Genomic DNA, 14,290 nt, shown 5'->3' with positions numbered 1-14,290 from the left:
TTTTGCTAAAATGTTTGTTATCTGTAGCCATATCACTGGTTCATCCCTTGAGATAGGTCCCTTTTTATGCTTGAATGATTCATAAGTCAGTGTTAAGTGGCTTAACAAACAAAGACAAAAACCCCTAACACTGGTCAAGTACAAGAAGTGGGCTGTAAATGAGAGAAAAAGCCTCCTATGTCCAAACAGAAACTTTGAAAGACCTTCATAAAACCTTGAGAACTATTGCTCAAGACAACTTAAAACATTACAAGAAAGTCTGACTTCCAAGTAGTCAGACTTTATTTGGAAGTAGCCACTTCTACAAACAAACAATACAGAAGTAGACCTTTATGCCTCAGAATCAACACCTTGTTAAAAACTCAGACTATACCCTCGACTCCACTCTGTTTCATCCATGTCTACCTATAGCATTTTAAGGTTTGGAACTTTTCTCTAGGATTAAAATCTACACTGTCATGTTCCTGGTCCCAGTCCTACCTTGCATCCTATTTGCTCTTTTCACCTCCTCTAAATCCCTGAGAGAGGGCTCAAATTAAATTAGGTTTTAGTGAGGTTACATCAGCACCAGGCACTCAATGTATTATGTAGTACTAGTTCTCGGTTTAGCTGGGACAGAGCAAAGAGTACGGAGGGGAGGACAGAATGAAAGAGACACATGGGACAGAGGACAGGACAGAAAGACAGGAAGGAGAGGTGAAAGTGGGATGTACGCACTGCTCCACGCTGTTCCTTAGCAACACGTGCTTGCTGTCTGTTCTCATCTTTACTGTAGGCACATTTACTCTTGCAGTGAACTGGTTTCCAGCCATGACATGACGCCCTGTGAGGCTGGGAATGAGGAAAAGATGGAAACTGGATTGGACAGACTGGCTCCTTTAAATATGCAAATAACTGAAGGCAAACTGTAATTCAAGTACTTCAAAACAGGGTAATTATGCTTTTCATTATCATTATCTCCTGTCAGACACACACACACACACACACACACATATGTGTGTGTGTGTGTGTGTGTGTGTGTGTGTGTGTGTGTGTGTGTGTGTGTGTGTGTGTGTGTGTGTGGACATATAAAAATATGGAGCTGGAGATGAGAATGGCAGGTTTGTGCTATTGTGTTTTCAGAAGCATGCTGTCTTCTCTGAGACATAATTGTCAGTGACTTAGAATCACCAGTGATCCTCTAGAGGACAAGTGGTTTACCTGATAGATCAATAATTTTTCTTTAGGACAAGGGGATTCAATTCAAAGTGCCCGAATCACACAGTAGTATGTCTGCTGCTGTTAAAACCTTTACAATTGTTTTAATGTTGCTGACAGGTGTACATTTGTTGGGATCAAATAAAGCACAAAAAGAAAGAGATGTAAGCAGTGACAAGATAATCAAGAGATGCAACTCTTTGCACTCAAATCTCAGTGCTCGCAATAAATGAAGACTCCCATGTAGGCATTTAACATTTTAACATTGAATGCATGGCTTACTGTCTGAATAAAGTCTGCACAGTTAAAAGTTTGCACTGCAACATGGCAGTAAGTTCACTGTATCTACAGTCACCAGATCTCAGTTCAGGGGAGCACCTTTAGGATGTGGTGGAGATTTAAGCCAGCAAAAGAGGATCTGACCAAATACTGGCAAGATGTACCTGATGAAATGCCCAGTGAGAGTATATTAATTTATACAGTTTAATCCTATCTTATAAGATCACTACCAAATATTACTTAAAACTGACTTCAAATCACAAGTTAAAATTTTATCAGCTACTAGTAAATGCCATTTATCCTACACCAAGGTCAACACTAATGTTTCCACACTAAAGTTTATCTTAGCTATAAAAGCAGTAGTGTGTCTAAGGCCTATAGTATGATGTTACCTTGCCCTTGCTCTGCAGGTGGTGATGGTGCAAGTTTCTGGCAGCAATCATGGCGAGCTGTCTCTGGATCCACTGTAACTCCCTCTGAGACTCCCTCAGCAGGTTCTCCACATTAGCACTGGACTTGTGATCCCGCATTATCACCTGCAACACCAGTCTGCAGGTTACATAGTGAATCTATGATGCAAACCTCATATTCTGCACGCACACACACTGACGGTGCAATGCTGGAACAGTGCCATCAGCATATATACAAAGAGAAGCATGTACGCATCATTGAATAATCAAGAACTATTGCTTTTTGACCAGCATCAATAGGTGTCATTTATTAAAGTTGAATACTTAAGGATTTTGAGCTACCTTTGTAGTTTGTGTCTGGTTCAGATTTATATTTTAGTTTCACTAAACTTCACCTGAAAATAGAGCATATTTATGTGCATTCTTTAGTAGTTCAAAAACCTATCCATCTAATCACCATGTTTCCAAACAAACAATAACATATAGTGTGTTTGATCGATATTAAAATGACAAATAACTGTACATCATGAACAAAAAGCATTTCAAATATTTCATTATAATTCATAATTATTGTTTTCTCAATGCAAAATTCAAATTGTTGCAGTGCATAAGCTAAAAACGAAAGGTCTGCTGCTGAGAAAAAGCACTAATGCACTAATAAAGAGCTTTTGACACTTACTGTACAAATCCTTCATCTTCTTTCATTAAAAAAATCAACACGCAACTTGTTTTTTCATTTTGAGAAACACATTCAGTCCTTGAGAGTAAAAGCCACATTTTTAAACGATGAATCATTATTCCAGTTGAACTCCGTTGCCACCCGCACAAGTTCGTCCACATATACATGTAAGCACTGACTAGTATGTTCATGTGTGTGTCCATGTGCGTGTGCGTGTGTGTTATCACTGAGAGAGAGCTTCATTCGGTTACATAAGAGAGGATTAGTGCACAGACACACAGTGAAGGGGTGTGTGAGTGTGTGGAGGGTATGGTGGAGGGGGGCATGGAAAATACAACAGCTCATATTAATTGATACTAAATCTCCATCTATGTTGACATGCTTTGTGCGTTTGGTCAAACAGACACTGACTTCCACACTGGAGTGTTGCATTCACACTAACCATACAGAGCACAGATACATGCAGGGTAGAGACGGTTAATGATGCTTGCACCTCAGGGGATTTGACTTATTGGACTCTACCTAATCTACACTAACAAATGCTCCAATGTCTGACTGTCTGTTTTTTCATTTGTGTTTTTTTAATACTAACAAGATCAGATTCCTTCTTTTTTTTCCTTTTTGCTTTTCCTTTTTGATTCATTCATTCAAAAAGTGGCTTTTTTAAAATAAATGAATGCCATTGTGTTAAAAACTAATGACCAAAGACAAAAAAGAATAATAACTGGCCTCTTCTTCTTCTTCTTCTTCTTCCATTGTTTCTCTAACCTCAGCCAAATGCTTGAACAGATTCTCTGTGCTGACTCACCTTGGACAGCTTTTACTTCCTTGCAGGGGATTGTGGAGGAGGAGGAGGACAGACAACAACAACAACAGCAGCAGCACACAGAGCTCAGGAGTCTTACAGATTTATGCAAAGCATCCCACCCTTCAAAGACCTCTATGAACCACCTCTGAGAGCCAAAGTATCTCTGTCGCAGATTTATCAAAGGCAGAGAGAGTGACATTATCCAGGCCTGATCATTTTTATTTATATATTAAATAATCTATAAATCCATTATTTTAATTAATTCCATTACAGTATTTTTTTTAAAATTCAAAACCATCCCCTTTCTCTAAAGATTTAAGTTTATTACTGTGGTGAGGCAATGTACTTAGCTCATATTGATTCTGAGCAAATAGCTCTTCACTGTTTACACACAAGTAATAAGAGCTCATTTAAAGAAGACAAATGAACTAGAAACTGAATTTAGAAGTGGATTCATTGCATTGTTTGAAATTATATTTTATTAAGTTAGCTGTGAATGGCTGTTAAGTGTTAGCGTTGTACACAACTGTTCAGGAGCTGAAAAAAATGTGTTTGCAAATATTATGGACTAATAGCTATAATGCTGCATCATAAAAACTGCAAACGCCTTCATCTATGATGCTTTAAAACTTCTGCAAGGACTGTATTTCATAGTTCTTACCCATTTAACAAATGGTCTTCAGCTTCTCTCATCCTCTTCACAAAGATCGTGTTTGGCTGGGTAGTATCATGCCCATCTTGTAGTTCACCATAAGCGAAGCCTACAAAAATTATAAATAGATTTTCTAATCTTCAAAACTGTAGGGATTTACTGCGGACTCCGTAGCTTCCATGGTTTGTTGCATGTGGCGTGTGTCTCAGTACATTTTTGGAGCGCTTCTCCCTCATATGACTTGTTCTTTTGAAACAGAATTCAGTTATGATTCAGAATCTTTCTCTCACAGCGCTCTTGTACCCAAGGCGGCCTGCTGTGTGCCCATATGGCAAACTTAACAAGAGCACGAAATATGAACAGCAGACGGAAAAAGATCATCTAAGGCAAACCTTAACCTCACCTGTATGAGGGGAGAACACCCTCGATAAGGCCTGGCTGTATCCTTGCAGTGTAATTAACTGTGATGTTTTAATGTAGGTTTAAGATATGGCACACAGAACTGTGCAAACGTTTTGAGTACTCCTTAATTTCTTTATATTTTGCTAAGAAATTAGGAAACATGTACAATGGAAATAAAAACAAAGTATATAACTCAAACATATGGACAACATTTATTCTTCAAACAGCCTAAACTCTCTAAGGCAGCTTTCTTCCCATATGGAAAAGATATATATAAATCTTATAAGGTTTTTATCTGTCTTGTATGACACTTGTATGAAAAGCATACAAGAGTAAAAACACATATAAGATCCCTTGAAAAATTATATAATGAAACTTGTATGTTTTGTATACTTACTAAAAAAATATATGAAAGTAATGAGAAAGTGGCCACTTTCATGAGTAACTCGTATATGTTTTTACTATTTCTTTTCCATATGGGTTCTTCTTTTCTTTAAGTCGTTTTCGGGAATAGCTCTCCAGGTTTCTTGAGGAAATTCACATCTCTTCTTTGGATGTTAGATGGCTTTTGCTCTATTCTCTGTCAAGATGATCCCACACTGCTTCAATAATGTGAGGTTCGTGCTCTGTGGAGACCAATTCATGACTGATAGTATTCCATTGTGTGCTTTTTTTCCCAGCTTTCCCCAGCTGGTTTTGCATGTAGGATCCAGGTCTGAATGTATCAATTTTGACGTGATCGCCAACACCACTGTCGGCAGCCCCAAACCATGACAGCGCCTCTACCATGTTTTAACCATGCCTATAGACCCCCACTATTGTACCTCTGTCATGACACAATGGGGATTTGAAGTAAAAACTTTAAATATAGATTCTCAATGCTTCTTGCTATTGATTTTTAGTCCAGATCAGGTGAAATTTGGCATACTTCAGCTTCTTCTCCCCACTCCCCTGCATTATGAATGGCTTCTTCACAGCCACCCTTCCACTAAGACCATTTCTGATGAGACTTCAATGAACATTAGACACATCAACTGAAGGGCCACATGCATCTCTCAGCTTTTGTATCATGTCTTTGCTGGATGCTTTGCCATTTTCAACAGTAATGACTTTAAGACCGTTCATCTGCTGTAAATACGTTTTTTAGGCCTGACACTACACACCATGCTGAGATATACCAAGTTTTTTGGCTAATAGCTCTTTAAGAACACCTTGCTGATGCAAGTCATCATAACATTTCCTTTGTTTTTTTTTTTCAAATATTCAACTAAAAAAAATTTATGTGTTATGATTCATAAAACAAGGGCAGTGATAAGTGGCTTAAGAAAAAAAACTGTTCCTCTGAAAATGGTCAGGTACAAGGACCGGAGCAAAGAAACAACCACTGTCCAAAGATAACGAGGGGTGACGAGATTTTTGCTCAGGACAGTATAACAAATTGAGCATCTCCTGCCTGATTTTGGAGGACCAAAATGCAGCCACATTAAGTGAAAATACGCACTGAATGACTTTGTTGTTTAACTGGAAGCAGAAAACCTGAGTTTTAGCATAGCTTAACATTTACCAACAATTTCCTGTTTACATTCTTTCTTTGAATTCTTGAAATTGTGTATAATTGATTTCAAGTAACAATGCCTTCAAAGACCATCAGTTCTAGAAAATGTTTTTATTGGCATACAACAGTCACACATCGAGGACAGTAATATAGAATTTAAAAAAGCAAAAAAGCATCTAATTTTCATGGAGAAGATTTGGGCAACACTTTCTGAAAAGCACTTGAGATAAAAGATGAACGAGTGTAAAAAGGTTCTAACAAGGCAAACGTGGTCCGTTGTTTTGACTCATTTTATGCCAGACAGAAGTGCTGTCCTAACACGTCTCCCCCTCCTTTTAGTAACCGTGTGGCAGTTTCAAATTCCAGTGGGACGCTCTTGATCTCGGGTTGCTTCAGGTCTTTTTCCATCAGCTGTGAAAAAGAAAATGAAATAACTTATTCATCTAAACCAAATTTAATTTGACCAGAAATAAGAGGAAAACTAATTCTTGAAGCGTCACCTCATACGTTGTGACCTCTAGTGTCTCACTGATGTCATCCTCCTGTTCTGACAAAGGTGTGTTGATCAGCAGTGCAGCTTTAGCCACATCTGGATGGTAATGCTTTTGCAGCGACTATAGAAAAGACGACAGGAAAATGTGTCATTTTAGTGACTCCTCCACTTAAATTGGACTTTCAATCGTTTGTGACATCTCTTCAACATGTTTTCCCCAAAGAGAAAAAAATGAGAAATATCAAAACTCAAAAGTCAGTTGTCATCAGCGACAGAGGTAATTCATTTGGGAATCTAAAGTTATTGTCTGCACACCTTAATTTCCCACAAGCTGCTTTCTAAGGCACGGCACTGAGCAGGATCCTCTTCATCCGTCAGATAAGGATCCTCAAAAGGTTCTGTCACCACACAAAAGCAAACATTTATCACATATCCTACAGACAATTCATAGACTGTTAACACACCGATCCCAACTACAAAAGTCTGAAACTCACCATCTTCTGCGCTGGGCTTGTGAATGAGGACTCTGCAGGACGGGTGGCGACGGATCAGGTTGTAGATGAAGGGCAGCACTATGAGAAGGGCTGTAGGCGGTGCCGTGAGAGCCAGGCGAGCCAGACGTTTGGCAAATGCAGCCACTAAGTAAACTGGCAAGTGACTGAAGGAAACCAAAAACAGAACATGCATTTTAGCAATGTAGATCCTGAGCTTTCATGCTCATTATTTAAGTAGTAGGACGCTTATATTTGGTCTGTTTAGCAGCTTAAATAGTTCAGCCAAAGCTCATAAAAATAACAGCAGGTCACCCACAAAACAACATTCATGCTGTGTAAAGAGTAAAAACCTGAATGCAATAATTTACAGATTTGATAAACTCACAATAGAACATAGAAAACATAATAAATGTTTAAACTGAGTAAAAGGAAAACATTTCAAAAAAGTCTGGACAGGGCGTAGTATCATCTTTCTTTTAAACATCTGGGAACTGAGGAGAGCAGCGGCTGGTATAAGTTTCTGATACAGGATTCTAACAGCTAACTGCTGGTGCAGCGCCGTGACTTTTCAACAGTGAAGCCACGCTTCTGTAACATCTCCAATATGGAGTTTAGCGTTGTCTTGGTAAAAAAATGCAAGGCCTTTAATTGGAAAAGACTTAATCTGGATGAGAGCACACGCTGCTCTCAGCAGTGATGACTCCATAGGCACCAATGCACCTTCATACCATCAGGGACTAAACAAAGAGCTAAAAAAAAACCTGAATGGTCCCTCTCCTCTGTAATCCGGAGGATGTGGTGTCCATGTCCAACAAAACAGTTTTCCACTTTGCCTCAGTCCATTTTAAATGAGCTTTGGCCAAGAGAAGATGGCGGCTTTATTGGATCATGTTCACATACGACTTCTTCTTTGTATGACAGAGCTTTAACCTGCAATTGTGAGCGACACAGTGAACAATGTTCATAGACAATGATTTCTGGATTTGCACCTAAGCTCATGCAGGGATTTCCCATGATCGGAAGGTCCGGGGTTCGACTCAACTGAACAGCTACCCTGAGGTACCCCTGAGAAAGGTACCGTCCCTACACACTGCTCCCCGGGCGCTGCACTGGTGGCTGCCCACTGCTTCACTGGGTGAATGGGTTAAATGCAGAGGAACTATTTCCCTATGGGGACTAACACGCACACTTTACACTTTACTTTTACACTTTTTACTTTACACTTCCATGACAGGCTCAAGGATCATGGTTATCCAGTATTGACTTCAGCGTGAGATTTCTCCAGATTCTCCGAATCTTTTTATTTTATGTATTGTAGCCTACAACTGTATGTCAAGGAACATGATTCTGAAATTGCTGTAAAATTTAAAGACTCTGTTTTTGCAAATTTGTTCTGAGAAACTCTGCCTCTCTAAGATCCTCTTTATATATCCCATCATGTTACTGACCTGTTGCCAGTTATCCTAATTAGTTACAAAATATTCCTTCAGCAATTTCTTTTTAATACCACTTATTTTTCCACCCTTTTTCCCCTCAGTCCCAACTTTGAGATGTGCTGCCATTAAATTCTAAATTTTTTTCATAGAAAATCTTAAAACTGTTTGCTATGTTCTATTGTGAATAAAATATCGATTTATGAGACTCAAAAGTCAGTGAATTCTTTTTTCTTTTTTTTTTAAATGTTCCAACATTTTACAGAATCTGATTTATAAATGAATAAAAAAGGATTTTGAAATATGTGACTGAATTCTTACCTGGAGCTAAGGAAGACATTGGCTAAATGGAAAAAGCGTGCTCTGTACTTCACATGAAAAACAGAAGGCTCAAGTAGATTATACAACTTCTTGTAGAAATCAGGATAATCTCTGCAAACACACAACACGTGGTTTTGATTTATGTGATCAAATGTCTCCCATTTTACTGTAAATAATCTGATCTAGTAAAAGAGACAAAAAAAAAAAAGTGCTTTTCACTCACAGGTTGTGTTGATGTATGAGGACAAAAAGGCCATTGAGTGCTAGCAGGCTGATTGCCCCACCTGTTCGATGAAGACAAGAACCTGCTGATTACCATCACTTTATAGCAAAGCTGTAGATGAACATATGAAAGTGTTGTTTTTCCACCTTTCACATTCTGAAATAGTATTTTTGAACATCTGATGGTACTTTTGTGCTCATAATTCTATCAAGATTCTCAACACCAAACCATGACAGAGCCTCCACCGTGCTTTACAGATGTAGACACTCACCTCATCCATACGCATTGACAATTATTTGAAATAAAACTTGTATTCATTACTTCATAAAATTTGTTGACATTGACGTTCAGTCCAGTTCTTGTGTAATTTAGTATACTTCAACCTTTTCTCCTTGTTTTGCTTCCTTAAAAATGGCTTCCTGAAAGTCCTCGTATGTCACTGAGACTCTTGGGTTCTGTGTCAAGTCTTTGTTGCATCCTCTCTTTTTTCCTATTTCTTAAGGACATGATTTTCAGATGCTGTTCATTTGCCATGGATAGGTGTTTAAGCCTGCCATGTCTTGTTTTGTCCTCCATTTGTCCAGTTTCCTTGAATATTTTTTAAGAACACACTGCATGCTATGCTGACATATGCCATGTTTTCAGCTAAAAGCATTTTGATGGAATTTTTCTAAGATTCAGCTACAAAAATGAAAAACAAAAAACAAAAAAAACAACAAATGATTTATTTTTGTGACCATGGTGCTAATAACAAAGTGCAGAGAGACAATTTAAAACAGGTTCTTTGCCAAGTTGTTTGTTATTCCCAGTGTTGGGGAGTAACAGAATACATGTACCGCCGTTACGTATTTAAAATACAAAATATGAGTAACTGTATTCCGTTACAGTTACCGTTTAAAAAGGTGGTATTCAGAATACAGTTACTTTGTTGAAATAAATGGATTACACTGCGGTACTTTCCTGTTTCATTTTGTCGCGGGTCAGGACTGTTTGGGTTTTGTTTGACAGCTACGTTCTGTCGTTCCAGGCAGCAGCGTTACGGTTGCCATGGTTACAGGGCGACGCTCTCTCTCTGCGACTGTGTGTTTCCTGGGTGACAGAGCGCCTTTTCGTTGTTGTTGTTGTTATTGTTGTGCTAAGCTAACAGGCAGAATGCTACAAGCATAGCTCTAAAGAATGTAGCCTCATGGGCAGTGTAGTCCGTGCTGCAGGAGAATGGACTGCCATACCCGTTATGTGTCTGTGAGCGAGGAGGGAGAAAAAGGCGAGTGGAAAGGTACGAGTGTCATCGAGGAAAAACGGGAGCTGGAAGCATGTAAATATAATAATAACCACTGCAGCCAAGAAGAGTGCCTGACGAGCCCAGTTGTAAGTAAGCTATTAAGACTCGACTGTACACCGTGTTCGTGTTTTCCTCCGAAAACAATAAGTTCCGTTGGAGCAGTCTTTCAACGCCTCTCTCTGTCTCTCATAAGAAAAGTTGACCCAGACAACAAAGTAAAGCTATTTTTCGGCTACGAGCCGACAGGGACCCCGCCGTATTAGTCAGAGGTCCCTTTACTACAGTTTGGAGTCGCGGACCTTCAGTAATAGTAATAAATCACACAGCAATAGTACATTCACGTTGTTGTAAAAAGCACGATAATATATTAAGTAATCCAAAGTATTCAGAATACGTTACTGTCATTGAGTAACGTAACGGAATACGTTACAGAATACATTTTGGGGCATGTAATCTGTATTCTGTAATGGAATACATTTTAAAAGTAACCTTCCCAACACTGGTTATTCCTCTGTAAATGATTAGGCACATGGACTGGACTGAAAAAGGTTAAAAAGCAGTCAGTGACTAAAGAAAAACTTTGAAAGACCTTCAGAGTGCTTGGAGAACTGCTGTTCAAGTTCATTTAAAAAAAATTACAGTATGGAAAGTGTACATACTGCACAGCCCCGCCAAAAAGCATGTCACATAAAAACAACTTGAATCCACAAAGCTCTCAAATATTTTTCATGTTCATAGGATAGCTAGACAAACAGATACACGAGTCAGGTGACGCAGACGCGTTATACTCTGCGTGAGGTTAGGCTTGGGTCTGAGTGCAATAAATTTGGTCAGAGGGCATTTCACTATAGAGGTCACTATAGTGAACTGGAAAAATAATATTCTAACAACTACTTCCCCCTAGTGTTCGCTGATGTCCATGCACAAGCAGATATAATCCCAGTTGAAGTAAGTAAAACAACAAAACACTGTTAAATTCTCATTAATCAATCTAAAACTAACAAAGCTAAAGAATCGCTTCACTGTAACTCTAATAATGAAATCTTCCTGTGTTTTTTATGGAGCATTTACATTTATGCTGTAGACAATGTACTGTAGCATTTTTGTTGTGCTTGTACCAAATTAATTATTTAATTCAAAATATTTAAATTTTAGGATTCTTTTATATTTCAAACACAGTCACTATCACTACAGTTCAGACTTCTAAAACTATCACAGACCAGATGTGAAAATACCTTAAAAGTTACAGATGTCAGTCGACCTCATGGTGAAGTACCGTCACCATAGAGCCACGAGCACACACATAACTTACCAATTTCATAGGCAGCAGTCAAGAAGTCGATCATGAGCGTGGGTTTGCTCATATACGGCAGAATGGAGTCATGTAGTATCACCAGGACCTTTTTATACATGCTGTTTGGCAACTACAATACAGACATCAAACATTAATGAGACATATCACAGAGCACAAAACAGAGAAGAGACTGTTGGTCTAATCTACTTACCTTATACTTCAGAAAGCCAAGCCACATCCTCTCAAAGACACGCTTATGTTCCTGTGTGGCAGAAGATCTAATAGCATTCAGAAAACCTTTTTGTTGGCAAACAGAAATGTGAAGATTTGATTTAAAGTATTTTACTTACATGCAGCTTGGCAGCTTTCCAGTCCTCATGCTTGGCTGAGAAAAAAAAATGCCATTATTGACTTATAAAAAAAAAAAAAGTCCCCAAACTGGATTTTCTCCCTCTGCAGTGACATTTTATCATCACGACAAAAGACAGAGGGACTCCCACTGTGATTATCACATCTTAAAGAGTATTACCTTCCTGTTTGACCATAAAATTGGTCAGCTCTGACTCCTGGTTTGGCATGCTGATGCTGGACATGAGTGTGAACACATTGTTCTGATATACAGGCACCACAGCCTGGAAGGAACAAACAAGCAGTATTTAGCAAATCCCATAATGTCTTTAACACAGAAAGAAAGCATCCACCTAAACGTCTACAGCAGACAGGTGATGATTTCCTACCCCTTTGCTTTTGTCCATGACTTTGCCGACGTTGTCCCGGATGGAGCTCATTACATAATAGCGCACATCCTCCATCTCGAGAAACTCCTGGAACCTGGAGATCAGCAGGGAATTGTCTGTAGCTTTAGACAGAAGGTTGTCCACCAGTGCCTGGCAGTACAAGAAAAAAGAAATATCAGGAGGAGCCACAAATGACAAAGTGTATCTTTCGGGAAAAGCTATTTTTGCCTTGAGTAATAAGCTGAAAGAAGTACTTAAGTCACCCAAAAGAACACAGAAATTACTAATACTTATTAATCCTAGAAATCATAGCCAACATGCTACCTGGATCAGTTCCCTTGGGAAGCTGTAATGTTCACTCCAGTCCAAGTCCTCAAGAGGATGCAGTCCTTCTCCGGCAGCAAATTTCATCAGGCAGCACATGGCACTCTCCTGTATCCAAAAAGTTATCTAATCATGTATTTTTCTTATTTAAATGAATATCATTGCCTCCCTCAAGTCCCCAAGAACTGCAAGCAACGTAATCAATTGCACAATGCAAAACTGTAAAAGATAACTCCCCGTACAACACAGAAACTTTCAACACGTCTGTGCAAAATAGATACTGAACCCCCAGCAAACATGTCTAATGTGAGCCTTTCGTTCTAACAGTCAGGTGGATAAAAAAGTGAAGACATGTATTAATTTGTTTCTCTTAAGTTTAATTAACGTGTGACGGAAGGAGAAGTCACAGAGAGACAGCTCACCTTGATGTCATACTGCTCATGGCTGAGGTGCTCTAACAGGATCTCAACACAACTGGTGTACCGGTGTCGCATAAATATCCGGTACTTGTCCTCGGCGCTGTAGCCCCCTGGACCAGACAAACCCAGGTAAATGGCGACAGGAGCAACACGCATACATCCACCTCAGAACTGCTGTTGGTAATCGGGTTACAATCGTATACTAACCGCTCAATGCGTCCTCCTCTCCAGGGAGCTTTCCCAAGAACAGCTCCTTCCTCTCCAGCAGCGCACAGAACAGGTCGCTGCACGCAGCGACTGCGCTGATAACCTCCTTCTCTTGTTCTGCCTGCTCACAAACACGAAGGAAACAAACACGTATACTTACTGAAAGCTGCCCAGCGGTGATCATGCTAAGGTTAGCTAAATGGCAAGGTTTTAGTACAGCGTGGATGTTTAGGTGTGGAAATTTATACCTGAAGGCTCTCGAGAATGTCGAAAACATCGTTGGCATGCTTTCTGCTCTCGAGGATACGCTCGACAGTTTTGCTGAGATCTACTTTGGCTTTTTTTGCACTCTTTTCTGCTGTTTTTACCGAACTCACGTTGCGCTTTTTGGCCGGTGCCATGTTTACTTGATGGTGCTTCTTCTTTGAGGTTTACTGCCGGTAATAAAGCAGGAACTGGTGCGTTACCGCCACCAGCTGGTATGGAGTGTGAAGCGTCATAACCTCTCAGTGATGTTCGTCTATCTTCCAGAAATATGGCACCCTTATAAAACCTTTTGCTTTATAATATTAATTAGATTTTCCTTATACTTCTGACAGTGGACTGAAGGACACATAAGACAGATGTACTATGTTAAATATACTGCCAGGGGCACCTCCATATGGGGCACACTAAAGATTTTGGTGGAACACCAAAAACAGAATTTCATGTTTTATTATGCTGTTGTCAAATATAGGTTACTTGAAAAATGTGGCAAAATCAAGAGACGGTTGAAAAAGTTATATCACTGAAAATGGGCACATATGAAAACCAAATAAGATTTTGAAATTCATAATTATCTGTTTAGAACAACTCACTGTTTCAAGGCTCACCACAGGACATCTCTGTGATGTAGTGGCAGGCACTGGGGTCGTTTTGGCGCCCCTGTGTACTGCTTGCTTTACAGATGTGTTGATCTTTCTTCTGGCACGTCCTTGCTTTGCAACGCTCTCTTACATTTCTTCCTGAACCTCCCCACATTAAGTAATCACATAGCCATAGGTCATCATTAAATAGTTTAACAAACTGAAAAAGATTCCTT

General features: G+C 39.3%; 2 protein-coding genes across 10 annotated transcripts in view; both read right to left on the bottom strand.

Annotated features, from left to right (window-relative positions):
* The window catches only part of rimbp2a (RIMS binding protein 2a), a 73,591-nt gene extending 69,344 nt beyond the window's left edge, over positions 1 to 4,247 (bottom strand). For 8 of the 9 annotated variants that reach the window (XR_014893023.1, XM_085279328.1, XM_085279332.1 and 5 more), the window contains exons 1-2: positions 2,566 to 2,727; positions 1,869 to 2,012 (exon numbers count right to left, since the gene is read on the bottom strand). Coding sequence is in view for 8 of the 9 variants with exons in the window: in XM_085279328.1 (XP_085135454.1) it covers positions 1,869 to 2,006 (138 nt within the window). In the remaining variant the exon portion in view is untranslated. Of the gene's footprint in view, positions 1 to 1,868; positions 2,013 to 2,565; positions 2,728 to 4,034 lie in introns of those variants that run through there. The other variant, XM_085279329.1, reaches the window with a different exon arrangement.
* Positions 4,248 to 6,076: 1,829 nt separating this feature from the next.
* Positions 6,077 to 13,654, bottom strand: noc4l (nucleolar complex associated 4 homolog). Its single transcript, XM_085279326.1, has 15 exons — positions 13,458 to 13,654; positions 13,210 to 13,330; positions 13,006 to 13,112; positions 12,584 to 12,691; positions 12,260 to 12,409; positions 12,052 to 12,154; positions 11,873 to 11,907; positions 11,734 to 11,784; positions 11,541 to 11,652; positions 8,947 to 9,007; positions 8,724 to 8,834; positions 6,970 to 7,133; positions 6,791 to 6,873; positions 6,483 to 6,596; positions 6,077 to 6,393 (listed from the first exon to the last, which is right to left on the bottom strand). The coding sequence occupies exons 1-15, from the start codon at positions 13,608 to 13,610 to the stop codon at positions 6,274 to 6,276; spliced, it is 1,593 nt and encodes a 530-aa protein (XP_085135452.1). The 5' UTR covers positions 13,611 to 13,654; the 3' UTR covers positions 6,077 to 6,273.
* Positions 13,655 to 14,290: the final 636 nt, after the last annotated feature.

Source organism: Mchenga conophoros, linkage group LG7, assembly GCF_057382185.1.
Source record: "Mchenga conophoros isolate Kocher_MC1m ecotype Shallow Benthic linkage group LG7, M_conophoros_male_GT1.1, whole genome shotgun sequence".
Classification (NCBI taxonomy): Eukaryota; Metazoa; Chordata; class Actinopteri; order Cichliformes; family Cichlidae; genus Mchenga; species Mchenga conophoros.
This window is presented reverse-complemented; position numbering and strand designations above follow the sequence as displayed.